Source organism: Fusarium mangiferae (assembly GCF_900044065.1).
Source record: "Fusarium mangiferae strain MRC7560 genome assembly, contig: FMAN_scaffold010, whole genome shotgun sequence".
NCBI classification, from domain to species: Eukaryota; Fungi; Ascomycota; class Sordariomycetes; order Hypocreales; family Nectriaceae; genus Fusarium; species Fusarium mangiferae.
Window position 1 is genome coordinate 642,254 of NW_024573930.1, and position 27,088 is coordinate 669,341.

The 27,088-nt window shown below is 48.5% G+C and overlaps 9 protein-coding genes and 1 non-coding gene across 10 annotated transcripts; 2 read left to right on the forward strand and 8 right to left on the reverse strand.

The window, feature by feature from the left end:
• Positions 1-4,127: 4,127 nt before the first annotated feature.
• Positions 4,128-4,651, reverse strand: FMAN_02320 (uncharacterized protein; the record flags this gene model as incomplete). The annotated part of the gene is made up of 2 exons (XM_041835662.1): positions 4,128-4,296; positions 4,350-4,651. 2 exons carry the CDS (start codon positions 4,649-4,651, stop codon positions 4,128-4,130), a joined length of 471 nt encoding a protein of 156 aa, XP_041685804.1.
• A 6,129-nt stretch (positions 4,652-10,780) lies between these two features.
• Positions 10,781-11,149, forward strand: FMAN_02321 (uncharacterized protein; the record flags this gene model as incomplete). The annotated part of the gene is made up of 1 exon (XM_041835664.1): positions 10,781-11,149. One exon carries the CDS (start codon positions 10,781-10,783, stop codon positions 11,147-11,149), a length of 369 nt encoding a protein of 122 aa, XP_041685805.1.
• Positions 11,150-11,824: 675 nt separating this feature from the next.
• Positions 11,825-12,615, forward strand: FMAN_02322 (uncharacterized protein; the record flags this gene model as incomplete). The annotated part of the gene is made up of 2 exons (XM_041835665.1): positions 11,825-12,365; positions 12,413-12,615. 2 exons carry the CDS (start codon positions 11,825-11,827, stop codon positions 12,613-12,615), a joined length of 744 nt encoding a protein of 247 aa, XP_041685806.1.
• Positions 12,616-12,763: 148 nt separating this feature from the next.
• On the reverse strand, positions 12,764-13,321 carry FMAN_02323 (uncharacterized protein; the record flags this gene model as incomplete). The annotated part of the gene is made up of 2 exons (XM_041835666.1): positions 12,764-12,930; positions 12,976-13,321. 2 exons carry the CDS (start codon positions 13,319-13,321, stop codon positions 12,764-12,766), a joined length of 513 nt encoding a protein of 170 aa, XP_041685807.1.
• A 676-nt stretch (positions 13,322-13,997) lies between these two features.
• tRNA lies at positions 13,998-14,069 on the reverse strand. Its single transcript has one exon. It is a non-coding gene; the product is annotated as a tRNA-Gln (tRNA).
• Positions 14,070-14,349: 280 nt separating this feature from the next.
• Positions 14,350-16,089, reverse strand: FMAN_02324 (uncharacterized protein; the record flags this gene model as incomplete). The annotated part of the gene is made up of 1 exon (XM_041835667.1): positions 14,350-16,089. One exon carries the CDS (start codon positions 16,087-16,089, stop codon positions 14,350-14,352), a length of 1,740 nt encoding a protein of 579 aa, XP_041685808.1.
• A 768-nt stretch (positions 16,090-16,857) lies between these two features.
• FMAN_02325 (uncharacterized protein) lies at positions 16,858-18,162 on the reverse strand (the record flags this gene model as incomplete). The annotated part of the gene is made up of 3 exons (XM_041835668.1): positions 16,858-17,533; positions 17,585-17,880; positions 17,953-18,162. 3 exons carry the CDS (start codon positions 18,160-18,162, stop codon positions 16,858-16,860), a joined length of 1,182 nt encoding a protein of 393 aa, XP_041685809.1.
• Positions 18,163-19,543: 1,381 nt separating this feature from the next.
• Positions 19,544-21,346, reverse strand: FMAN_02326 (uncharacterized protein; the record flags this gene model as incomplete). The annotated part of the gene is made up of 1 exon (XM_041835669.1): positions 19,544-21,346. One exon carries the CDS (start codon positions 21,344-21,346, stop codon positions 19,544-19,546), a length of 1,803 nt encoding a protein of 600 aa, XP_041685810.1.
• A 1,449-nt stretch (positions 21,347-22,795) lies between these two features.
• FMAN_02327 (uncharacterized protein) lies at positions 22,796-25,137 on the reverse strand (the record flags this gene model as incomplete). Its single annotated transcript, XM_041835670.1, has 3 exons — positions 22,796-23,567; positions 23,612-24,576; positions 24,625-25,137. The coding sequence occupies 3 exons, from the start codon at positions 25,135-25,137 to the stop codon at positions 22,796-22,798; spliced, it is 2,250 nt and encodes a 749-aa protein (XP_041685811.1).
• A 602-nt stretch (positions 25,138-25,739) lies between these two features.
• Positions 25,740-26,753, reverse strand: FMAN_02328 (uncharacterized protein; the record flags this gene model as incomplete). The annotated part of the gene is made up of 1 exon (XM_041835671.1): positions 25,740-26,753. The coding sequence occupies one exon, from the start codon at positions 26,751-26,753 to the stop codon at positions 25,740-25,742; it is 1,014 nt and encodes a 337-aa protein (XP_041685812.1).
• Between the last annotated feature and the right edge of the window lie 335 nt (positions 26,754-27,088).

Below are 27,088 nucleotides of genomic sequence, written 5' to 3' on the forward strand. Positions count from 1 at the left end.
CTGCCAGTGGCTGCCACGGCTTTGCCACTCACTTACAAGTCATGTTCCTGCATAACATGACTTTCTAGCGCTACTCCCTCTACTGCAATCCAATGTTTGCTCCTCTGTTCCTATTTTCCATTTAATTTCTTCTTCTGAGCCTGATGTTCGGACAGATTGTTAAAGCAGGATAAGTCTGGGACGCTCTCTGATTCGAGAACTCCTTGATGTCGACTGATCTGGGCGTCATCGGTGCACTTGAATTTGACCTTGGATTGGAACAGCAACTACAACAGCTGCGGGTGACGGGATGCAGTTAAGAGGAAGACCGTATTCGAGAAGTCTGAGGATACAACCCTTGGACGGGAAGCGGACGACGTTAGCGGTGCTTGGTCCTCATCCTCGGAGTCACCTTGTGCGTCCCTCCCTTCGAATCTCTATATCTCGGAGGTCTTTGCCAGGTCGTTGATCTGAACGAGCCAACAAGACGTCTATAAAAACAGAGACAGAACACCAACGACTTTTTCGAGAAAGTTTCTTTTCTCGGTATCATCTGTACCGCCAATGTAACTTGAATCCAAGCGTCCATCGCTGAGCATGTCATAATGAAACACTGGCACGTTACGATAAGAGTTTTCATACCGAGTACATCAGGCGTATAAGAGTCGGTATCATATATGGCAGTCAGTCCATCGATAGACCCCTGAAAACGCTATTACGATGAGAATCCCAGCGCATTTTAACTCTCCTAGGGTCTTGCATTTCTGTGACTCTTGATGGCGTCTGAGAAGAGATGGGCTATCGGCCACAGAATGACAAATGGAGCATTTGTACGTCAGCGTTTCTGTTGTTTGTAATATAGACCTTATTTTGAGTGCCAACATGCTCTCGGTTTTTCGGCGCTCTATTAAAAGCAGTTGACATTCTTCCTCTTCCTTGTATACTCTGCTCGAAGGCCTTCGACCCCCAGTAGTTGTTCAGGCGTCAAGTCGCATTCATCCTTTACAAACTCGTTCCAAGAGCCATTTCACTGTTTCCTCCATCTTTTGTCTCTCGTCCTTTATCTATTAGAAAGGAATCACTTCGTCCCATCTGGTTTCGCCTGGGACACACTTGATGTATCACACAAGCGCTGTGAGCGTTGACAGGTGATACTGCTGCTGCTGTTTCTGCTGTTGTTGTTGTTGTTGTTGGTGTCGCTGAAAGGAGCCCCAAACTCTCTTGCTGACGATACAGAAGGGTTTGAATCACAGATCGCTCGTCCATGGGGTCCTTTTCAGGCTCAAAATCAGCATCATTTCCGGCAAAACGCACCAGAATACCCCGAGATATCATTCATTACTTAAGATGTTTAGCATCGAGAGGGCCGGCTCCTGAAATTCCGTGTCTAGAATCATAGGGCATCCATTTGTTATTGGTTGTAAGGGCGGTATCTCAGGCTTCTGCATACCGAGATCTGACTGCTCATAGAGTCCTTCCATAGGATTTGTAGTGTCTAATATGAATAGTGTCTGGTTTTGTGCACATATATAATAGAACTATGTACCTGCATTGTCCTTATCACCTGGCGAGAATAAAAGGGGCCGTCCTTGGCACATTAAATCTATACATGAGATCATGTCCTGCCTTTCCATGGCTTATAGTAGTGCTCATTCCGGATCATGAATTTTATCGTGGTAGCAGATGACTTTGGACGTTTTGGGATGGTCTTCTCATGGTTTATCTCAGGACATACCATATATAAGTCATCACGAAACACTTTCCAAGTACGTATAATGCTCAAAAAATTGTATCATTTCGGCATAGAACCAATTTTCCATCAGATTTCATCGAAATCTAGCAGGCCCCCATTCCGTATCAGACCCAATACCGAAGGATCATAGACCACCATGGTCATTGTCAATTAGACGCTTGAGAAGGCCAACACAGCAAATGGTGCCTCTATCACTGGGCTCTGAAGCCTTCTATCGATGAACTCATGGTTTAAGAATGGATTGAGCACGATGCACAGGATGATTTCAGTCGCTTCCTGGATGATATGTGATGCCGATGGATGCTGGATGGCGAATTAAACCCAGTTTGCGTGTATTAACGAAAGCAACTTTGACACTTCTGTAGGGTTATTTATTGCAAATGGCATGGAGTTTAGGGGAAATGACGCTGGTATTGCACCTGATAGGTTACTGTTTGCCCTCTGTCTCAGGGCATAAGATCTACCTATGTAGTACTGTAGTCCTCAGGCGGAGTGAAGGAACCCAAGGAATAAAATAGATGTTGGTTTCAGCATTTATTGTGCTAATGAGCATGATGCTGGTGAATGTGTATATACGCAAGTTACACCCCAGATCAGCTGTCGCTTTAGTTTATATACACAGACATCATCTGGAGTTGTCTTTAAGAACGAATATTTCGTTTCTGGCAGTGGCTGGGTATCATCCGATATCCGACTACTAGCCACAGATTAAACGGGATTAGATCAATATGAAATGCCTTATGGCCCGTATTTATCGGATGACAGGATGTTCATTCGTGTATAGCCTATTGTGCACAGTCGATTAGGCTTGCTAGGCTTGTAAGCTGTCTTAAGTAAACTGTAGCACAATTGCGAAACATGCAAGCAAGGGGAGATATATCACAATTCCAGACTTGATTACAGCTCATTGTGAGTGCATCAGCTAGGGCCAGACGATAGGTATGGCTGTAGCTAGAGGTCTAGACCACTGTCAGCAATATAGTCTCGAGACATACGTAGTTCGCCGAATCATCTAGCGCGATATACGGAGTAGCTTTGACCTAAACTCACCAGCTGATCAATACAACAGCTATGTACATTAGTCTATCGCCTTTTCAGCTGTCATACTATCGTATACTGATTCCATTCTTGCCACCAGCTAAGCAAGGGAACTAGTCTAGGTCTATCTGAGACAAATGCCGTCAATATTCGGTCCCGTCACCACTCCCCTCACCGATACAATTCGGCTGCACGATCCCCTGTCCCTTCACCTCCTCCAACACCACCATGCAAAGAACTTTGTCCTCGCACCGATTAAACTCATCGTTCACCGGTGAAACCGACCGACCCCATGGCCGGCAATGGCATCAAACTTTGTTATCATCAGCAGCCACCGAAACGCAGAAGCAAAAATTCCAGAAGAACTCTCTCTTCTCCACACCCGGAAACAACACGGCAACTAATGGAAAAATTCTAGATGCACCAAGCAACGGGTGGGTAACCGTAGAAGTAGAAAAAATCCCGAGACAGGCTCGGGCCCTCCCCAGCGTGGAGACTGCGTTGGTGATGGGATCCATGGATGCACTAATGTATCAAGGGACATACCCGGTCTATCCATCTTGCAGGTTCGCAGAATATCAATGTATGAACGTGGTTAGTCCAGTTGAAGCTGAGTCCAATGGTGGAGATGTAATTATCACAAGGTATCAAATCGGAATGTTTGCTGAAATCTCGATTTTATTGACTCCTCTCGGCTCACGGCAATGCATTGGTATCATTCTGCAAAGGCAAAGACACTTCACTCAAAAACAATGATGATACTCTTTTTACGAACCTCACTCCGTGCCCCCTGGCAGATAGATGTCAGTAACCCATATCCGTCACTCCACTCTGAGCTTCTCTCCATAGAAGCTGCAATAATCAAGCCGTATAGTAATACAAAAACACCAGACATTCATCCTAGTCCTTGTATGCTGCAATCTCAAAACGCCAAACCAATGCGCAAACAAAGGGGACAGTAACCCCGACAAGACGTAGCGCAATGCAGGTGATGCAATATCATGCAAAACCGAGAAATCCAAAGCTCCAGTGTGCTCCCACCGTGCGATGATTCATCCATCATGAGGGATCAATCCCAACTGCTCCCGGTTTCATAATGCGTTAATGTACAATGAAATGCAAAAGTAATGTTTTGTCCTCCGCCCTAAAAGGTAGAGTTCAAGAAACTGCGCTGTCAAGGCGCGGGTATCATGCCCACACTGGGCCCTAAAAAGTCGCGAATCCCAAGTATAATGTCGAATGTTTCTAAAGTGTTGGCATAGATGCAGATGTAGTCTCACCTAGCCCGTCGAATCGGTGTATGGTGGTTATGGATAGAAGGTTGAGACAATGCATTGTCTCGTGTCTTGAGGAAGGCTCATTTCTTGCGTTGGTTACTCGTCGCTGTGATCTTGCTAGTGCTCATCAAGTCGCCAATGTACTTTTGCAGAAACTTGTTATTGTTATCAAGCTTGTCATGTTCTTCGCGAACGGCTTCGATGCGGTTGAAGATTGTGAGAAGAGAGTCCTGCAATGCCTTGGCGTGTCTGTGAAAGTCAGCGATAGCTCTGAGCGAATTGTTCAATTGCCAAATCCTTACCTTCTCATTTCTTCGCGCGCAGCCTTTCCAATCCTATCGAGATCCTCGCTCGTTCTCCTGGGGCTCATTGCCCTGACGTCATCTGGGCCAAAGTCGGGCTCGAGAGGGCCAACTGCTGAACTGTCGCGAGGGACAACTAGAGGGCCGCTGCTTTTCCGTTGAGGTAGGCTGGGTCGGATAGGCACAGGCTGGTGAATAATGGGTTCGTTATTGTCTTCAGGGCTCGAGGATGTGGAGGAATCTGATCGTGCGATTGCATGAGGATGCTCTACAGGAGCATTTGGGAGTTCGTTGACTGCCATTATGATATAGTGTGGTGTGTGGGTGAAGTGGTGGTTGTCGTTCGGTTCAAATAACTCGTAATAAGTCGTAACTTGTCGCACAGAATATACGAGGTTATTGCGACATCCACAATCGTGTGACGACACAGATAATGGTAATTAAGAGGCACCAAAAGTCAAGCTGAATAGCTGACTCAATGGGTGGATGGTATGTCGGTGTAGGTGTTCCAAGAGTCGCGTGAACTCGTCGTCGAGGGGAGTTGTGGAGAGGGGCAAGTCGAGACCAAATAGTTCCACGTGGTTTAAAGGTCTCGAAGTCCGAGCATGTACGCTTGCGAGGGAGGTAACGATTCCGGATCCACTAAGGGTGTGATGAGGCTGGATTGTGTTCTAGAGGGCGTTTAGAAGGCGGAGACGGCACGCGGAGAGGCCGATGAAACTAGCCGCAAATGAACTCGAAACTTGATCGCGATTGAAATCGTGGCTTCGGTAGCGGTAGATAAGATTCGCAAACGCTTGTGTTTGAAGATATCGTGGGTTTGGTGGCTTCAGTCCTGGATTGTGATGTCGAAGCGGGAGGAATGGGTGTGATTGAGTGAGGGTGGTATAGTTTAGTCGTCGGAGCTGAAGATGCTGGCGGCAGCGTGGCGGTCAGAGAACACTAGCCTGCTTTTACTCAAGAATCGAAGCAGGTGGTGGAAAGATTTTGTTGAATTGCGGAGGGGGAAGACCCTGCAAAAAGCGAGCGCGAATGTCAGCAGATGAAAAGAACGAAGAGTGAGAATTGGGATTGTTTGATGGCAGGGGCAGCATGCGAAAATAAAAGGCAACTGCAATGTAATAGAGAGCAGCAACGTCACATTCAAGGATAAATACAGGTGCGTGGGAATGGGTGAACAAGAGGGGATGGGATAACTAACAGCAACAGATTGGAAGATGAATAATAATCAAGTCGTGATAGAATAATGATAACTGATAAAAAGAAGAGATAAAAAAGAAGACCAACCAAATAGTTAAAACGTTAAAAGTTAAATTGAAAGAATATGACGAATAAGTCAGAATGGCCAATCCCGGCAGTGGCAATATATTCCAAGGTGCAAACAATCATGAAAGTCCAGGAGGCAATAGTTTCGGCCAACGGTTGCGGACAAGGCAGAAGCAGGAAGGACCCTTCTTTTGAAAAAGCAACGGCGGGCGATGGCAATGGCGAGACAAGGCAGGGCAGGCAGGGCAGGTTAGGTCGGGTTCGGAGTGGAAGTGGCAGGTGGCAGGTGCTAGGTGGCAGGAAGGAAGAACCCGGCCAGCAGAAAAAGAAGGAGCGAACCCAGAACAGAAAAGGAAGAGACAAAAGAGGGGAAGGGGATGGACGAAATGGGGATGGGAATGTTAAAGTGGATTTCTCGTCAATTTGATAATTTCGCTGGATCTTAAGCTGAGGGTCATCACTACTTCACTAAGGTAGGCGTCGGGATATTTTTCTAGTTCTCTCTCTCTACTGTATGTACGGCGACAGTACCTACAGTGTGCCACTGGGGGGTTCGCAGACACGAGGAGCAGGTACCACTTAATGCTCCGTAAGGTCAGGAAAACCGGCAGTCAAATAACACTGGGCTCTGGAAGAATGAAAAAGACACAGCAGGTGGGCAGCTACAGTATCATCGTGTCTCCCAAGGATGAGGATGGGAGGGGACCCTTGGAAAGATACAATGGACTTGGGGGGTCCCAAATGAGGAAAGTGACGACAGAACAGGGAGTCATGAGACTTGAGATCGACGCCCCTCAGTACAACAAAGACCATCCTGGGACAAGTGTTTTATCGCATTGAATTATATGGGATTGTACTTATGCAGGCATCTGTCATCGGGTATCCTGACCCAGGCATTCAATGTCCCGGTCCAGCAGGAAACAGCATCCTTGGATTGGATGACAGTGGCTCCAGCGTTCTCCCACGCGACTCGACAGCCCCCAAACCTATGGAAGGAAGCTTATGGAAGCTCACCTCACTGGCCCTGCCATCCGCTGGGTGCAGGACTGGCAGAGGTACGTATCTCCTCCACAGAAAAACTGACCTCATGCCGCATCCAATATTGAGATGTTCATTTTCAACACCACAGGCTTCTCAATTCACGAACGTCGTTATTTAACGAAATCCAGAAAACCCCTCAGCATGAGCATTACCGTGCGTGCTCCTTCTTCATACAACCACTTTTGCAATGTCAATCAAATCACCCTGCCTAATTTGAAAAACAAACAAACCCCCCCGCCCCTAAGTAGGCCAAGAGTTTAGACGACCACAGGGAAACGACCCGAGCCTCAGAAACCTCCAAGGCCAAGCCTCCTCTTGAGAAGGCCTAGGGGAGGAAAGAAAGCTCAGGGCCTTGACCCTAAGCGATAAAAATACTTAGGTAAATCTAGCCTACGCTTAGGGGCTCTTTGCTAGGGTTATTTTGACACCGTATATTAGGGTCCGGTGCTCTCTTGCTCCCTGAGGGAAGGCCTGACAGAATTTGGCCGATCAGCACCAGTCGTGACGCAATTGTTGGCCCTTGCAGACCACGGTTGAGGCCCGCTTCTGGAGGCTGAATCCCTGCGATAGGCGCCGAGTGCCTATCAACTAACCAGCATCGGTGGGTTTTAGAGGGTTCGGAGGACTTTCAACGGAGAGGCGACCTCCTAAGATTCAGAGCATGTCCACTATGACAGCCGTTGCTGGGCTCACAACAGCACGGCCGGTTGTCTTCTCTGACAGCGAATAAACTTTTCAACTCTTTCCTTCTTGTTTGCTGGAGATCGACGGTTCTCCTCTTCGGGCCAACCATTCCATCTTTGATACACCATCGTGATTGGGTTTCGGTTGGCCGTTTTCTGTTGTGTTGGACCCCCCAAGTGCCCACCGAGACTCACCAAAAAGATGCTGTTGCAGGTTGAACGCAACTGCGACAGAATGTCTAATACCGACCATCTATTATAATACAGTGTTTACCACTGTCTATTCGTTGGACCGATCCTTGAGCGGTGTCGGTCAGGGCACCGAGTTCGGTACTGATTTGCAACTCTTGTGACTTGACATGCAAATCTTTGTCTGAAATGTCACTCGAAGGAACCCTTCTGGTACATCGCTCAAAGATCATTGCCGGTCAACGACTTAGCTGATCGCCTTGCAACTCCTGCCAAACCCAACAAGTTGGAATGACAAGGAAGAAAAGCGGCCAAGGATATTCTCGAGTATCAAATTGGCTTGTGCCTGGACTTACACCGCACACTCAGGTTCTACAACCCTCTTGGCTGTGATTTCAGCCTCTTTTTTTATCCTATGGTTCGTCGGTGCTTTACAGCTTTGGCTTGCATATCAGTTTGATCTCTCCCGCAGTGCGTTAAGCCATCAATCTGCGTCTCTCATCCCTTTCGCTCACTGGTTATGGGGTTACATTTCACTCCGCCCTCGGAAACACAAGGCGCCATCCAGCAGCAAGGGTCCAGGTACCCCTTCGACTAGTCTGATGTCATGGATCTGCATTCTGCCGCGTCGACTTCCCTACAAAGTCCCTAGGTATCAGGGCGAAACATGACCAATATCACGGTACAGTATTCTCGAAAGATCAACGGCCAACGAAACGGTCACCGTCTTTCGAAACCTCCAATCACTCCTACCTCACTTTCCGGGAACGCACAGTCCAAGACGGTCACCTTTGCCGCAAGTTTTTCGCGCCCCTCTGATAATGATCATCAGCTCTTTGACTAGGTCCGCAAATCGCAATCTTCTCGTCATTCTTCGCACTATCCAGCGTCTACACAAGGGTGTTGGTATCGTTTTGGAAGAAACGTGGAAGAAAAGTGGTCCACGGTTGTAACCGACTGACAGCGACAGGATATTTCATCCTGGACCATCTCCTGTCGTTTAGGCAGAACGTTGTTCTCGCCTGGATGTTCCCCGTGACAAGGGCGTAGAGATGTGCCGGACCTGTCAGAAGTGAAGTCATCGTGAGAGGTCTCCCGAGCCAAGAACTTGAGGCAACAGCGATACGCTCAATGTCACAGCACCGTCTGGTCTTGAGAGTGGTCTCATTCTCATAAGATCATACTGTTTTCTCTTTTTTTCCTCAACGTCATCTTGCCCCAAGCTTTCGCCTGCGAGCTGACTGACCATCTCTCGGAGACACTTATTCGGCCGAGCGGTTGTTTTATAGGGGTCCCTATATCGCTACCGATAAAACTGGGTGCATGGGGGTCAAACCTGTCAAGGTCGTGTTTAACCCGTTGGGCAGCGATTCGGTTGTCAAGCTCGCGAGCCTCAATGGTAAGTGACAGGTAGGATTATTCGTTTCGTTCCCCTCCAAACCCTCTTTTCTCTTCAAATGTGCTCAATGAGGATGTTCACGATGATTCGGAGAGAAAAATAAAAACGCCGATGACCCAACAACTTGTGGTTCCTCAGCACAGATTACGGTTTGAGGTTGTCGGTGTCATTGAAACATGTTTTCAATGGACGAAAGTACTTTGATCAACGTCCTGCGTGCCTCTGATTTTGCACTCAACTGATGCCGATCCTCTTCTTTTCGTTCGCTGTTTGTCCCACAACTTGGTGTTCATCTCGGAAATCCTTCTCCATTTCTGTCAAAAGGTCCACCCATGGTCGGCTCTTGGCAATCCCGCCCCGCTCACACTCCTTGGCCCCATCCCCGTGAGAAGAGAGCGTCAATCTAGCGGTGGACGATAGGTCCTCGAGGGAAGAAGCAGTCACTGTCACTGTGACAGAGATGCAGACCAGTGTGGTGAGCCTTGTCTCAGCCCCGGAGCTGAAGCTCAGTCTGATCGGGTGGCTGACGCCGGTTATCTTGTTTCCGTCAATGGGTTTCACCAATTGAACTTTCACCACTGCCACAATTCCAATGACTTGCACTCATTATTGTTGCGTTTTCAGTCTCGGCCAGTGCCCCTTTAACGATGCAACGTTTATCAGTCGTTGGCCGACGTGTACATCAACTGATGATCTTAACACAGAGCATAACGCCCTCGACACCCCTTGGCTTGATATGCACACTTTGACAAGCACCCCGCTCTGCCCCAGTACTGGTACTACAATTGACTGGAAACACCAACCAGATGTTCGTGAACTGTAGACGGCATTATCGGCAACCCAGAATTTGGATACATGTTTCAGGAACGATGAATCATTGGAAGCAGTGTCTCAAATCCTCGTGATGATGCTGTACGACCATATCGATGAGCATCTCTCTTCTTTTTACGAGCTTTGGCTGTTGTGTAACACCCTCCCCGCTCCTCCGGCATCCTGAGTGACAATCTCTTGCTATGTTATCCGTCCTACCGTCTGACTTGGCTCGTCAAGTGACTCTGAGCCGTCGGATCGGCGAGCTGCGTTTACAGTTAACTCTACCGACGCAAGGCGATCTTAAGGATGTGTTTGAGACTAAGAGGAATGCCTCTAGCATTTTCGAGCTGTCACCATGTCTGATTAGCCGTGTTATATCCCTAGACACTAGCCAACGTCTGCCACGACATGAAACAACTCATACTAAACATGGGTTTTGGTAGCCGCCCCCATATATCGATTGGTATTCGTCAATATCCATCACTTCAGATGCAACTCAATATCGAGCTTTAGTTTCCCCATGACCTCTTTGAGCTTGATGCGAGAGTCCTACTGGGCGTTTAGAGTCACCAATACCTCGTGAGCGCAGATCTTAATCCTGCATATCTCACCGTGATTCTTATCAATTCTGCATAGCCTTTGGCAACGGTAGGAGTCTGCTTGATTGTGCATTTTTAGCTCAAACGGTTGCATCCAAGCGGATGCACTCTGCCTGGGTAAGCTGCAGGCTGCTTTCACGGGGTCAGCAACGTTCCCGTTGCAAATGCCTTGAGATATGTCGAAGCAACTCGTCTGTCTTGAAGAGCCAAGCTACGATGATTATTCCGATTGTCTTTTCCAAGGCAGTATGGAGTCTTGCTCTCTTTGGCAGGAGGTTTAGACAATAACGTTGCTGCATTTGTCATGGTCAGCTTACCAATGATATCATTGTGTTCCGTCATTCATGGCAATGGCTATGTTTCTAGAGGATTTAAGGCTGTGCCGGTCGATGTTGAGCCCAAGTGCGACAGTATCGATCACCTGTCTGTATTTCATTCGCAATGGAGCAGTTTGAATTTCACCCCGCTACCACATCTTTCAATCGTGCTTGGTCGACTATCGAGCCAGGCGTCGATGAACTAGTCCTCAACGAGGACGCGCAGACAGGCAGACGTACAACATTACAGCGATGGCAGCCTGGCGCCCGCAATCAGCAGGACATTTTCATCCACGACTACGTTGAAGAAATTTTCATGGTCGAGGGTGATTTGTACGACCAGAATCTGCAGCAGGGTTGGGAGAAGGGCGCGTATGCGTACCGAAAGCCCGGGATGCGGCATGGTCCTTTCAAGAGCGAAGGCGGATGTTTGATGTTTATTGTTTGTATCCCCGTGGATGCGAATGGTAAAGAGGCTGGTGATAGAGTCTGACGGGTAGCTGCATTATTCCCGATGGAGTTTTCGTATCCTGCAACTCAAAAGGTCACTACTGTGCCATGCATGCGGATGATTTCCGTGAATCAATATGGGGTCGAAATGGGATCGGAAAGGAGGGCGTTTAAGGCCGGGGCCGAAGTTCGGGTTTGGTTCTCGGTCTTAACGAGACAACACAGATTACTCCTGCAAAGACAGTCAGTTTGGTGCTTTAACGGAATGAAATTCGTAACGGCAAAGTCTCATATATATATATGCTCAATATATGACGCTGTATCTTATATCTGTTCCCGGGTAGTGGATGTGTTTCGTTGGCAAATCAAGCAGAAGGTATGTAGCATGTACAAAGTGACAGGATCTCATGATCTTCTGGTCTGGAAGTTTACACAATTGATCTATCTGATCCATAGGATCATACCAATCTTGCACATTTCAGCGCTTCCCAAACAGATATCATGGCAAGTCTAGAAGGCATACAATGTTAGCCCGAAAGTTCGGTCATGATATGTCGGGCTCGGTGATACCAGCTCAACACTAACATCTCTCCCGATCTTAATTGCCGTATTCAGCTCGTAAATAGGTCTTCCGGACTCATATTTCATGTATATAAAGTAAGAGGACCCTTCTGACTTCAAAACCTTATCTCCGTCTTCGTCACCAACTTCCATCACCATGGCACCATCACCAACAGCCCTGCAAGCTCTAGAGGCAAGTCCTCGCGTGCACGACCTCCTCACCCGGCTTCACGCCGAATCAGAAGCCCAAGAGAAGACTATCTCTCAAACCTGGTTCTACTTCAAATATCTCTTCGGCTTCTACCTCACCGGTAAAACATGGTCTACTACCGCAGACGCACACATGAGCGATAAGTTCGTCGCCCTAGAGCAAGATAAATGCCAATTCATGTATCTTCTCGCCCGCAGTATCAACGCAAAGAACATCGTTGAGGCGGGAACTAGTTTTGGCGTTTCGACGATGTATCTTGCTCTGGCGGTGGGACAGAACGTCAACGCTATGAGAGCGAGGGGTGAGAAGGTTACGGGGAAGGTTGTTGGTACCGAGTGGGAGAGTAGTAAGGCTGATAGGGCGAGAAAACATTGGAGTGAAGCCGGGGAAGAGGTTGAGCCGTGGATTGAGCTGAGGGAGGGAGATTTGAGAGAGACTCTTTCGGAGGAGGGTATGCCTGAGGAGATTGATATGCTGCTCCTCGACAGTAAGTTCCAAGAGCCTTGATTTTCAAGAGATGCTAATGTTGAACAGCTTGGATACCAATGGCTCTTCCAGCTCTAGAGATCATCAAGCCTCGTCTGAGGCGAGGAGCTATCATTCTGGCTGATAACACAAAGATGGCTAAGGCGCTGTATAACGAGTTTTTGGACTATATTCATGATCCGAATAATGGGTTCAAGACTACTACCACGGCTTATAGTGGTGGACTTGAGATGATCGTGTATCTACCTTGAAACGGTGTTGGATATAATGCTGATTTGTGATTGGAGTTGAGATTAAGGTCAGAAGTTGAGGTCTAAAATCTATGAAGATGCTATCTGATACACGGGCTTTAAATTCATTCAAGACTTGTAAGAGATTCAGAAATGTGTGACCCTCCCATTATAGTGAAAAGTCGAGGCGGGATGCCAGTCTCCAAGTATACCAAAGATGAGCCCCTAAACCAATCAAGTTCAAATGAATACACATGGCATGCGAAGTCGTAAATCGCTTCTTGATAATGGCCATCGTAGAACTCGGCCCCTCTGCCATCTTCCCTTCCAGCGTCCCTATCTCATCAGCCTATATCTCACAGAAGCAACGAAGTAACTTACCCTGCTCAACACGATCCAGCATCAACTGTCTCGTCCTCGGTCCAAACACCATAAGATTAAGTCCCGAGACAAACCCAGATATCGCAAAGGGTATCCAATCGCTCTTGTGCTCGATGAGTGAGAGTGCACCGTACGGAGGGAGTGTTATGGCTGTGAGAAAGAGGAGAAGAGCTTGGCCTTGGAAGAAAATAGGGAAGAGGTTCTTTTGCAAATTGATGTAGGGAGTGCGTGGGAGGTGTTTGAAAGTGACTTTTGTGATGATAAAGGTTTGGTACAGTTGAGAGCCGAGAAGGGTTGAGAAGGAGAGGAGATGGACTGGCGCGAGGAGTGCTGTTACAATGGCCATCTTGTTGTATGTTGAGTTATTTCAGATGTTTTGGTCTATTGGTAGCTGGGAATAAGTGTAAAGTAGGATTTGGATCTGGCGTTGGACGTTTCTTATACTTGGAGTTGAAGTGTCGTTGATTGGTGTAGGTTAGATCCGAAGGTATTCGGAAGTTAAGCTTACGTCTGAGAAGCGGCGTCATAAAGAGTAGCATTCGTAATCGGCCAACATTGATTTGAGCTTGTAGATACTGCAACAAATTACCATAAATATCTTTTCAATCAAGCCATGTCTCGTCCATATTGTTGTGGTACAGAAACAGGCAACGATCCTGTTCAAATCAATGTAAGCATATGAGATATTCGCTTCATCCATAATGCATTACAGTAACTTTATTTTTTTCATAATCACATAGTTTCATATTCTACGGAGTATACCGTGAGCCTATTATAGTAGTCTACCTAGTCCTTCATCCCCGGGTATGCCATGACCGTCAACGCCGGCCAGCTCTTAACCCGGGGCCGGACATCAAGACCCACTCCAACATCCGGCCCCGTTCGGCAGCAGATGATTTCTTCGGATTTATAGCTAGGTGAGACAAAAGAATAAGCATTCATCACGTCATACGGCACACAGGCAAGGTGAAATGAGCATCAGAACCTGTTTCACTCACAGATGCCAAGTTGCATAAAAAGAAAGGTCTCGGAGGGAGTCGAACCCTCGCTGGCGGAATCAGAATCCGCAGTCATAACCGTTAGACCACGAAACCTGAGCACATGGCAAGTGTGTGAATGGCTGCGACTCGATTTGCTAACTATACCTTGAGAGGCAATACAGCGAAATCAACTTGAAGACTCTCATCTAGAGTCTCTCTGAAAGCTGTTTTCATTCAGAGCAACCAGAGATTGAATTCACTCATTCTATGGCTGAGGTATATCGTAAACAAAGGCATTCCGGAAGCAAGACATCACCCAGTCCACGTCAAACGCAAACCCAACAAGGAAATCGCATAGTCCATAAACATATCGTCATATTCTCATGATTTCCCCCTAAGCATCAATGATCTCAAAGTTCACAAGAACCGAACACTGCGTCTCATGTCCCTTGAGATCCAACATGCGAATAAACCTCCATCCCGGCTCAACATAGAGCAATCTCACCGCTGCAACAGCAAACATCGGGTTCTTCGTCCAACTGTCATCACTCTTGATAAGCATCCGCAGGAAAGTCAACTCATTATCCTCATACTCCCACGTCAGCGTCTCATCCCAAAGAGGCTCTGTCGGGGGCGGGTTTGGTCCCCTGTGAAGAAATTCAAGCTTGTGCTGCTTATACGGCTCTGTCTTGCGCTTGGGAGGGTCGCCTTTGATGTTATCAGGGTGGTACAGCGTGCATGTGAGATACGGCTTGATGGAGTCTGCTTCTGAGTCGCCGTGCAGGGGGATATCTGTTGCGCCTGCGACGTGAAGACGGAGACGCTTGCTGCGACCTGTGCTCAGTCTTCCGTTTCCACCGGCGCGCAGAGCAGCGGGCTTGAGAACGTAGCCGTCTGTGCCGCTGAAGAGGGCTTCGTTGAGTTGGTTGCTGGTACCAAAGTTTTGCAAGTTCAACGCACAGATCTGAGCTCCGATTCCCCAGTAAGGAACGGGCTTGAGATTAGTGGATGAGATTCGCGTGCCCTTGGGATAAACGCGCATGAGATGGTGGGAATTGTGTCGAGCGATATGTGATGCGTGCTCGGGAAGATGAGATGCCAGACCTGATTCAGATACGTTGATAAGATGGTGATGAGGACCGTTGGCGAGAGATCCCTCTTCGAACCACGAGTTATCCATTGGCTTGACAGACTGCGCATAGACACCCAGCTCAGCGAGCTCTGGAATGATGATGGAGGGCTCCTCCTTCTTTCTCTTATCCTTGTACTCCTTACGCGCAGCCTTTTCTTCTTCTTCGTCTTCCGAGTCATCCGAGCTACTGTCGCTGCTAGAAGGCTCATCTGTAAAGTGATACTCAACAATAACAGCAATCTTCGCACCAAGATCCTCCAGCTTCACATGTTGACCAGAACCAGCCTGTTCTTCATGTCCGATATGTCTAACAGCCTGGCTCAAAAGTCGATCTCCAAAAACATCCCGCATAATGTTGACAAGGCGCATCTGACCGTAAGCATCGCAGTGGTTCTCCAGCGACAGTAGAATAGGCGAAGCTCTGAAGCCATACTTTTGCGCATCAACGGCTTCTTGATCTGCCGAGTTTCGAATCGTCTCACACACCAGACGAAACGAAATGTTGGATACTAGAGTATACCCATGAGTGACCTTGGGCTCATCTCTATCATCGCTGTTATCCCACGCATCAATCTCAACACATCTCGCCCCGGTCCTAATCGCGCTCTCATACGCAGTCGCACACGAAGACCCATAAAGCTGGTGCGCCATAAGATAAGTATTATGGCTCGAGCTGATGAAGTACTCGGGCAGCGGATGCGACCTATCCGTAAGTTCAGGCGGTACGCGAATATGCGGTTTGCTGACGAGTTCCAAGAGCTCACGCGACGAGTCCTGAGAATCAATCCTGGCTTCCTTTTTAGAGAGCATCTTCTCTTTGACGAGGAACTCTCGTAGGGCGCTGCTGACTCTGAGGTCTGTTACAACGCGGCGTGCGCTGTGGCCGCCGCCCGCGACGGTGTTGTTGTCGATCTCCTCGCCAAAATCTTCATCGTTGATGCGGCGGCTTTTGGAGGAGAAGGGGTTGAGGTCGCCGATGCGGGTTGCGAGTTCTGAAGCCATGACGTACGTTGTGAAGATGGAGGAGTGAGGTGAAGGGAAGTGGGATGAGATGAGATGAGGGGCAGCTGAGGGGAGCTTTCAGCTAGAGTATAGCTGTAGCTGAGCTGGAATGATTGAGATGTAGAGATGAGTAAGTACCTATGTAATCAGATCATTTGATCAACAGTGAAAAGAAACAAGAATTATATGTCGCATGGAGTCACTCATCATGGTTTAAATCAAGAATCGATATAGAGATGATGGAATGCACTGCCACGATCGTAGACTGTCACGTCTTGGCTTTTCTCACTTGCTCGAATTCTCCGCATCAAACACCAAGAATGAGGCGCCAAGCAGAACCTCACTAGCAAGGTCAGCTCTTCACCAAAAGTCCAAAACATGGATGTCCCAATATTCACGGCATCTGAAGCCGAGTTGGCACAGCTTTACTCAGTCGTTATTTGCTGCATCGTGTCTCTCTGTGGATACCACAAGAGCTTCGCCACAAATTGTCACCAGTCCAAGCTCTTGGGGTTTTGGTTGGTCTTGTCGTATTGTTTGCTTCAATGCCGAAAATCTGAGAACGCCTTACATGATCACGAATTAATCATCCTAATCTTGACTTCTTTTCATAAACTTAGTAATTAAGAACATGCCATATTTGTTGACATGCGATAAGATACAGCAGTCCTGCATTGTGAAACTTTTGGCATATAACCGACCGAGATTCCCCCAACCCAAACCATATTCCTTCCAAATTGCTATGCACTCAATACACTACCCGCGTCCTCAAGATCGAAAGAAAACATCATGCTGATTTTCCGAAACACGCCCTGGCATATGCTTATGCCCAATAATGCCCCTCGCTCTCTTCTTTCTTACATCTTTATCACCCAGACAGACCCAGTAGCCGGTTCGAGGTTTGCATTTCGCCAATGGCCTCCAGTGTCGCTCCACCTCACCAGTCTCGTGCCTCTGTTTCACTGTCCAGCCCTGACGGAGAGCAAGGCTGCGCTGTACAGCGTACGTGCTTGTAGGATAGGCGACTGAGAAGTCAACATGTGGTTTGAGGTAAGGCACCATTTGGTCGACTTTCATGATAATATTCTCCTCCACAACATTGATCCGCTGCTTAGTCGAGTACTGAGTCTCGCTGATTTGGCCGTACGATTTCGGGATCATGTCTCCTTGTAGGGAGACATAGAGTTTCCTGATGTTCAGAAAAAGATTGGGAATGGCCTTGAGAAACTGCCTGAAAGACTCGATATCGCTGAGGGGTGGAGCTACTCTGAAGTCTTCGTTGGTGTCGAGTATGAACCATGGTGTAAAGTCCCAGACTATTTCGACAGATATGATGGCATTGAGTCGCTGTTGCTGAAAGAAGTCGTGCATGTTCAGGATCATTACTTTGCTTGCGGTATGAAAAGTGTTGGTGGCGTACAGCACGTGAATTCCTTCACGATATCTACGTTGTAATGTCAGAGGGTGCTTCAAAAGACGGAGCTGGGGCACATACGCTTGCTTGCAGGAGAGCAGCCAGCCCATGGCGCCAACGGAACACTTCTTGGGCCCTTCGCCAGGCCAGTGCTCACATTGTGGTCGAAATCCCTGTCGGCCATTCCATCCATAGACACACTCATCGTCGCATGGCTGAGGATCGTACCCTGGTCCGCGTGAGTCTATGCTGCCAGAGGGCGGGAATCGATGGCAAACGGAGCTTTTCCAGGCCCATTTCTTCTCCGACTGTTTGGACAAGTCAATGACAAGAGGGCCGGGATACAGGAGGCGGTTCTGGGGAGAAGTAGTGCCATACTATGGCAGTTGCCGAAGACCACCATGACGCTGAGAGTCGGCAAAGATTGGAGGGCCATAAATGAGATCCACGTGAATTGTGCGGTCGCCGAATGCAAGGCGCAGAATTCTCGTGCGAATTTCAGTTGGGAGTAGTTGAAAAAATGCGCAGTTTGCATCCTCATTTACACATTGAGGTGGCTCTGGAGTGAGCAGCCGTCGAGGTTGTCCATTATGCGAAGATGGCAGAGGAGGTGTGTTCATAAACGGTGTCCCAGGAGGCAACGGATATCTTCTCATCATCTTGGGCGAGAATGATGTTCATCTGAGAGAAGAAGAGAAGAGGTTGTTAGAAGTTAAAAGGATGAAGGAGAAGCGTTGCTGTCTTGCACCAAAGAGGTATGGTAAACAAGGTAAGGACGCAGATTGCTTCGAGGAAGGTACTAGGTAAAGATCGAAAGAGATATTAGAAGAATTATCGCAGTAGCAGTTTCTGCCTCAGTATGAGGCAGCTTGAAATTTGTAGTAACAATATTAAGCCATACAGAACTTTTGAGCTCTCAAATGGGTGATAAGTTTTTGGTAGATTTATAGAAGTCGGAGCATCAACTTCTCTCGTCTCCAGGGTACCTCAAGGTCGCAAAATAGCAGCCTTGCGCACCAGGCATCAAGGCACCGAGAAGTAGCCCCACTATCCTCACAACGCGTAGAAAAAGAAAAATCTCGAAATTTTATTTGACTTCCTTTTTCTCTTTTCTCTCCAATTCAAAATATTGAACAACGCAAAAAACCACGTTCATGTTTCTCTAATAATTGATGCGAGGTGCGTCGAAAGGCCTGCGCCCAGGACCATCGATTCAGAGGAACACAGAATGGAGAGAAAAGCGAACAATCTTGGGTGCGGTGCTTCCCTCGACGATGGGGAGGAGCGCAATGATTGAACGTACATACTTTGACTTTGATGTAGTATCTGCTTGTGTTAAATGGCCTGCTGATGGGAGTCAGGGTCTGTGAATGTCTGAGAGTGCTCGACTGTAACGATGCTGAAGAAAGATCAACATGGATCTGCCCTTGCTGCATGACATGCACACAACAATGCACTGTATCTACGATGTTACAATATGTATGTCTCGAGGCTCTTCATTGAAAGGCAATGAGGCTGAAGAATCTGCTACTTTCATCCGCTTGCAAATGTCAGAAGCCTGTCGTACAGAACCCGGCCCATCAATAGTGTCAAACTCTGCACTGTCAATATTGACCTCACATCCTACTCAAGCTACCATTCCTGCTACATCACAAGAAACAAGAACATTGAGACAATCAGTTGAATTCGAGCAACTATTTCGAGCTATCCTAGCCATGCCTATCGACTCATGCCAAAAGCAGAATCGCATATAAAAAAGCAGCAGACTCAAACCATCCACTACCGTTATCCAGAAATAAAGTACAGCAATATTAAGCTGCATAGAAGAGAAAAGAGGAACTTGTCCCCCTGCATGGCCATATCCATCTGTTTATTTTGTCTCTTGTCATTCCTTCGAGCGTATTTTTTGCTAATTTTCGTAGGTAAAGAGTGACGAAAATATCACCGACGTACTATAAAAGCAAACGATCGGATTCAAAAGTCATCGACACCTGAACAAGTTAGAAGATGCTCGATATGAGAATATGACATGGAACTTACTTATTCCTCGGGCATGTCGGCAATGCTGCGAGCTGCTGCCTTGATAGCAATGAGATCTCGCTTGGCCGCAAAGTTCTCTGCCTTGAAATCCCGAGCATCGTAGTGAGAGTCGGGACCTCCAGGACCAGTAGCACCATCATCGCCATCAACGGCATCGAGAACTGCCTCAGCAGCCCGCTTGGCTTTCCAGCAAGGTTGTCCTCGCCACATGCACCAGCGCTTATCCTCCTGAAGAGTGTTGAGGTCGCGCTTGGCGGTAGCGTTGGGAGCAGCGTCGGGGAAGAATGTCTCGAGCTCGAGGCTCTTGAAGTACTCCTCGGGACTACCGCGGGCAGAGAGGGCGATCAGGTTGGCGAGCTCGACGATGGAGCGCTTGGCCTTGTGGGCGGCGTCGCGGGGGAGATGGGCGGTGCTGGGTGCGTCGGCGGATCGGGTGTCGAGAGATCGAGTTGCGTGGAGGGCGTTGGAGAGAGCTTGACTGGCATCACGCTTGGCTTTCCAGCATGGCTGTCCTCGCCACATACACCAGGGCTCGGGAGTAGCGTCACGCTTAGCCTTCCAGCAAGGTTGTCCACGCCACATGCACCAAGGCTCGGGAGTAGCATCACGCTTGGTCTTCTTCCAGCAAGGCTGGCCTCGCCACATGCACCATCTGGGTTCGTTCTCAGCCTCGGGAGCGGGTTCAGGGGCAGCAGCGCGCTTGGTCTTCTTCCAGCAGGGTTGTCCGCGCCACATGCACCAAGGCTTGGGCTCGGGCTCAGCAACGGGAGCGGCCTCGCGGGTCTTGAGCTTCATCTTCTCCTTCCAGCAGGGCTGTCCGCGCCATGTGCACCAGGGCATAGGCTCAGCAACAGGGTCAGGCTTGGGGGCAGCGACGGGTTCGGGGATAGCTTCAGGCTCACGCTTAGCCATGCGCATCTTTTCCTTCCAGCAAGGCTGGCCTCGCCATGTGCACCAAGGCATTGGCTCAGCAACAGGGTCGGGCTTCGGGGCAGCAACTGGTTCGGCGATAGGCTCACGCTTAGCCATGCGCATCTTCTCCTTCCAGCAAGGCTGACCTCTCCAGGTACACCAGGGCATAGGCTCAGCAACGGGATCAGGCTTGGGAGCTGCAACAGGTTCGGGAATAGCCTCGCGTTTAGCCATTCTCATCTTTTCCTTCCAGCAGGGTTGTCCACGCCAAGTGCACCAGGGCATAGGTTCAGCAACAGGGTCGGGCTTAGGAGCGGCGATAGGCTCGGGAATGGCTTCAGCCTCACGCTTGGCCTTCATCTTTTCCTTCCAGCATGGTTGGCCTCGCCAAGTGCACCACGGCATTGGCTCAGCAACTGGATCAGGGTTGGGTGCAGCAACTGGCTCGGCGGTGGCCTCTCGTTTAGCCATCTTCTCCTTCCAACAGGGTTGTCCTCGCCAGGTACACCAAGGCATAGGATCAGCAACGGGATCAGGTTGAGGAGCTGCAATAGGCTCGGGAATAGCTTCACGTTTGGCTTTCATCTTTTCCTTCCAGCATGGTTGGCCCCTCCAGGTACACCAGGGCATAGGATCAGCGACAGGGTCAGGCTGAGGCTCAGGAACTGCATCACGCTTCTGAGGGCCGCAGAAGTGCTCACGGCCAGCCTTGCAGATGGCATCGGCATTCTTGTCGCCCTTCCCAACGAGCTCCTCGCATGGCTTGCCCTTGTAGTCGAGGTTGCAGAAAGGGGTGAAGAAATCCGGGCCGAAGTTGTCGATGGCGGACGGCGGAGGTGCCGCGAGTGCGGCTCCGGCCACCGCGGCCAGAGTAACGAAGGAGTATTTCATCCCAGGAGGTTGTGTGTCTCAGTAGTGAGTGTTTCGAAGTGTAAAAGTTGTGTTTAAGAAAGTGAGTGGTACTCGTAAAAGAGTTGTCGTGTATCAAAGGTGTTTTGAGATATCGTTGTCCTTCTTTCGATGGGAACGAGTCTGAAGAGAAAAAAAGGAGAGTATTTATGATGGAATTGAGTAGTTCTTTATAGATTCTGAGGGTAATGTTCACGATAAAGATTGACAAGTTGGCCATCTTGAGAGAAAGGGAATTTGCCCGTGCATACACACACTTGCTCTGGTTGTGGTGTTGTAAGGCTTCTATTGAGGTCTATTGACGTTTTGCGGGGTCAATAAGCCCCCTTCGCTCTTCGGTTCGAACAGTAACAGTCAATGCGAGATTTCTGTTCCCAATAGAACCAAGTCAAAGACGATCAAAGACGGTACAAGCCACGAGTTGCATGCAAAAGATATCAGAGCTTCCTCCGAGAGAGTGTGAGTAGCTTTGCGGCTTATTCACAGAAGCCATTGCGTAGACTATCATCTAAACCACGCCTAGCTTAACGATATGCGACACTTGCAACTCATTCACCTCGCTTTTTACTTGCCAGACGCGAATGCACGAGGGTATTAACCTTGGCAGGCGGGATGAACGTTGGTTCATGCGAGTTGTCGGGTTATTTGGCTATTGACATCTGTCAGTGCTTAGTGAGGTTCTATTGACACCCAAAAAGGGTAAGGGGGCGGTTGTAGCCTACAAACGGCGAGAGGAGATGAAACAAACCTACGTTCTCTTTGAGAAGTGGCTTTGAGAGTGTTTGGGAGTGTTTGAGAAAGAAAAATGTTTATTTTGGGTTAAGTTGTACTTGCTGTGGTTATGCTACAGCTGTGACATCGGTTCAAGGGGTGATGTTGTTAGTCATTACGTATCGAACTTCAAGATATGTCCGGTTCATGAGAAGTTATCGTAGAAAGCTATCACAGTGATAACTAAATATCAATATGTCGTCAATAAAAATACCGTCTGTGCTGATATCTGACGACGCAGGTACTCGATACTCTGACTCCGTCTGCCAGTGTCACGCATTGCAGTGCCCACCCCCGACGACAACCAATTACCTATCAAATGTAGTGGATCCAAAGTTCATATTACCGATACCGATGAGAGACTCAGAAGAGATGGCAAAAGAATTGACGCTGGGAGAGTGTCGAGACTGTTCCGCCTCATGTCAACGCCACTCCTATGTGACCACTCAACATCACAGACACATGAGCAGTCTCTTTGGCGATGATCAAAGCCTCATTAGAACACATGCGAATGTTCGCGTTCAATTCTTTGTTACAAGACGCCGGGAAAGTTTTCGGTTGACTCAAAATGGGTCTCAATAGATTCAGGGGTGATGGCTCTGACCCTCAAAGAGACGCAACTTCACCTAGGCAAAGCCCACTAACTGCTCTATCTGTTTTTCACTTCCTAGGATCCCAGTTCTTGTCCACCTGATCCAATAAGCCCTTCTTACCCAACACCTTGGGCCCCAGGATCTTCTCAAGACTAACCAGCTTGAAGCTCGCCTCAGCACTGGTCTTGCCATTGGGCAGTTGGTTCGCATCATCGTGCACAACCACCAAACCGTGAGGGAAATCCTTGTTCAGCGCTGTTCCCACAGCTGTTATGCCGTCTGTGTTGGACACTGGGTCGATCTGGCCGTCTGATGACTCCACAAGTGTAAATGTGGTAACGAACTCGTGAGGAGCGGCTCGTCGGTAGACGTTGTATGCGCTGACGCCTTGGCATGATACGAGGATGAAACCCTCCGTGGGCTTGGAGCCGTAGACGAGGGTTACGCCCTCAACATCGCCGTAGAGCTTGCCATCGCCGACTTTGCCGATTACTACACCCTTGTCTTTTGAATCAGGCTCTGCATCGTATCGCCACAGAGCAGAGGGCTCTTCGCCGAGGAAGATCCAGCCGTTTTCTTCGTCGGTGACACAGCCCTCGACTTGGCCTCCGCTACCGCCTTGAAACTCTCGAACAAGCTTGGTCTGGAGTTCTCCTTTAGATGTGGAAGTGAGTTCGTACTGGAGATATCGTGCTGATTTCTCGTTGACGAAGAGATATTGCTTTCCTGTCTTGGGCGACTTGTAGGTGCACGAGCCGTATACCTTGTAGTCGTCGACAACAGGGTGGATGCCACCGGCGATATTGGTCAGTGTGCCGTTGGGCAACATCTCGAAGAGACTTGATCGTCAGCTAACTTCAAACATCAGGGAGAAGTAACTTACCAGAGCGTATCATCAGCTCGACACGCAGCAAAAGCCAGGTCAACCTTTCGATTACCCGCCATGAAACCATAGATCATGTCGACATTATTAGGCTCTCCGGCGGTGAAAGACTGGAGAAGGTTGCCGGCCAAGTCGAAAACGCCAAGGCCAGCTTCCTTTCCAGACTTCATCGTCGTGACGATCCGAGACTTTTCTGGTCCCTCAGGAGAGATCCAAATGGCAGGATCATCGCCATCACCAAGACGAGATTCAGTCTCGTAGGTTGGCTCAATGAGAAGAAACGAGCAGTGAAGACCACCCCATCCCTTGTCGCACTTACACTCGTTGGGTCCAACACATTTTCCATGGCCAGAGCACTTGTCGGTGCAGGTGAAGCTGCTGCAAATATTTCCAGCGAAACCAGCGAAGCATTCGCATTTGTTCTTCTTGTCCTTGATGCAGTAGCCGTTGCCTCCGCAAGTTTTGCAAATTGGCTCAGTCTTGGTGTCTGTCTTGACCTTTCTGGGGTCGTACTTGGTGTTGGCCTCGATCTTGAGCTTCTTCAAAGCGTTCTCGAGAGATGAGACGGCGAAACCGTTCACGTCCTCTGACTCAATGGCGTAAGTGAGAGCACCAGCAGGATACTTGCTCGTAGCACCTTGATATATGTTCAGACCCTGCACTTCAATGTCTTCTTGTCCTGTCAAACACAGGGTGCCCTTGAGCTTGAAAGAGGAATCGTAGACAGCAATTTTGTCAGTTTCAGCAACAAATAAGTAGTCCGAGCCCTTCTTGGGAACGTAGACGGCCAAGCCGGTCACATCATCTTCTGCCTTGCCAACCTTGGTGATCTTGGGCGCTTTGGTAGACTCTTTGAGTGAAAATGCATAAACGCTCTTGTCGTCATCTGTAGAGATGTACATGCGAGACTCGGAGCGTGAAACGGCACATCCCGACGTTTCAAAGTCAGTAGGGAAAGTTTGGATCTAGCAAGTCAGCAAACATTATCGCCTCTTCTTCGAGAGAAAACGCACCTGGACAAACTCAAATGACTTCTTTGTCTCCTGAAGAAGTAGTTTAACTGCCTGTCCCTTTCCAAACAAGAAGACATAGTCGTTTCCAGCAGGACTCTTCCAACTGCACAGTGCAGACCAATCTCCTAGAACTTTAAAGTCTGCATCTTTGATCTGCTTGAACTTGGGCATCTCATAAGCGCGAACGATAGAATCTGGCTGAGCGATGGTGACGAGGATATCCTTCTTGTTGACATCGTAAACAGTGGTGACAAGCTTGCTGCGTCCAGGTGTTTTCGCAGCGACTTCTTTCAACGGCGCCTTTGAGTTGAGATCATAGACGTGAAACCCTCCCTTGTCAGGTCCTCCATCGTTTCCAATCAATAGAGGATTCCGGTCAGAGTAGTAAACAGCAGTCCAATCAGACTCAACTTCGCTGGTGTAAGCAGAAACCGCAACGTCTACGTCCACCGCCTTGACGAAGCATATCTGGAAGACAACAGCCAATAGGCCAACGAGACTTGAACCAACCATGATTGCTAGGATACTCTTCCTCTGCAGAAAAGAGAAGCCTCTATTGTTGCCTTCCATTGGATCCTTTTTTATATGAACTTCGCCCAAGGCACGTGCTACGCTCAATTGGTCACTTATGCCGATGGATGGTAATAACTGAAATGTCCTGCCAATTTAGTCGAGGGCGACATCGAATTCTACACCGAGCACTTTTGTGAAACGATGCTCGTGTTGCAAAGGTGTAGTTCTATTGGGTAGGACAGGGATTAAGACTTCGGGGGGTTTGTTAGCGGGCATGTTTATCGCATGTAGAGTTGTCTATTCATGGCAGAAATGTTATGATGGTGAGGGAAATATAATGAGGCTAGACAGAATAAAGTAAATAAGCTTAATTAGCTTTATGACTCTATTCTAGTGTTGTGCTGTGTTGGAGGAATTTTGTACATGAATTCTTCTCGGCTTTATTGTTATTTACCTCTGACCTTTATTGTTCATGCAACGCTGTTTCGAAACGTCGATCCTAGCCGTTGCAATCTTAAAGGCCGTTTTTATAGGAAACAGACTTTACTTGAAGCAGAATCTCAGCTATTAATATAAGATCTTCACTTAAGATTAAATTATCATCAGTCTAATCCACCTTCAGAGCTTCCCTTCAGGCCCATCGCGAGAGTACCCAATAAACCCTGAGCTGCTATAGCCAGGGGACCGGATCGATGAGTCTGCACTTCTTCAGCGAAACTTATGCGGCCCTTGTGCCAATGAAGCCAGTTCTCGGCTCTAGCTCCTTCATCAGCTCGAAATAGTCCTGCACTCACGTCAACTACACTTGAATCAGCAGCATCTCGCCAAAACACAGTTGCACCGCATCCACCGCAAAAGTGACGAACTGCACCTTGCGACGATTGGTATGCCTTCAAAGCATCCGTCGGTAACCTCTCAAAGTCTAACGGAACCTCTGATCCTGAACCATCTGCTGAAAGGATGGATATGTTCGCCCGGGGGATAAAGGCCCAGGTCTGTATCTCGAACCCAGAGGCCAGCCGACAAGATTCACAAGCGCAGGTTCCAGCGAGATATCTGTCTCCTTTGATCCACCACTTTTCATGTGATGGGTTCGACGTGATAGACTCATCAGTAGAACAGTAAGGGTATGTTAGGTCAGGATATGCGCGATGCGGTAGATAGCTGGCCTCGTTTGGGCGTGTGATGCGAAGATGGATAGCCTCGCACGCACAAAGTGTATCGAGATGCTTCGGTTTCGGCGTAAATGACCCCGAAAGTGAGCGCTTCGAGAGATTCTGCTGCGCCTCAAGAGGAAGCCATATCGAAGCACCTCCGTCGATGGTATCTTCCACTTTCTGGTGCGCCGCATAACTCACTCTCGCGCGGGCATCATCGCTTCTTGTGATAACACCTGTAGCCACTCCCCACCTCAACTCGCCGTCTTGATCTTGGTGTGATCGATATACATGGCAGCCACATGTCGGGCAGAAATACCGGCACGAGCGATCAGGGGCCTCAAAGGCACTCAATCCACCAAAATCTCTCGGTTTTTCGGTCGGAAGATAGGACGTGAAAAGCAAGCCAGTCGAATGGCGACAAATGTTGCAGTGACAAAGAGAAAAATCAGAAACCATCTCGGTCTCCGAAGTCTCTCCCACATGCCGAGAAATACTTCCGCAAAGACACGTTATCCAATGCATCGTTACAAAAGTCTAACGTTTTAGTCGATTAAAAGAAGAGCACATGATAGTGCTTATGGCTTAAAGTGTATTGATGACGACACCGGAGAACCCCAGATTCTGCAGACGCTGAATAATAGGAATTATCTGCGCCGATATAGGAGCCTACCACGATCCAAATAAGGAAATAAAACGAAAAACACTTGAATTCCTTCGTTTCTATATGTGATTAGTTGTTTGTGAAGAGCCCTTTCTCGGACTCGTACATATATCGTATCGATCAATCTCCA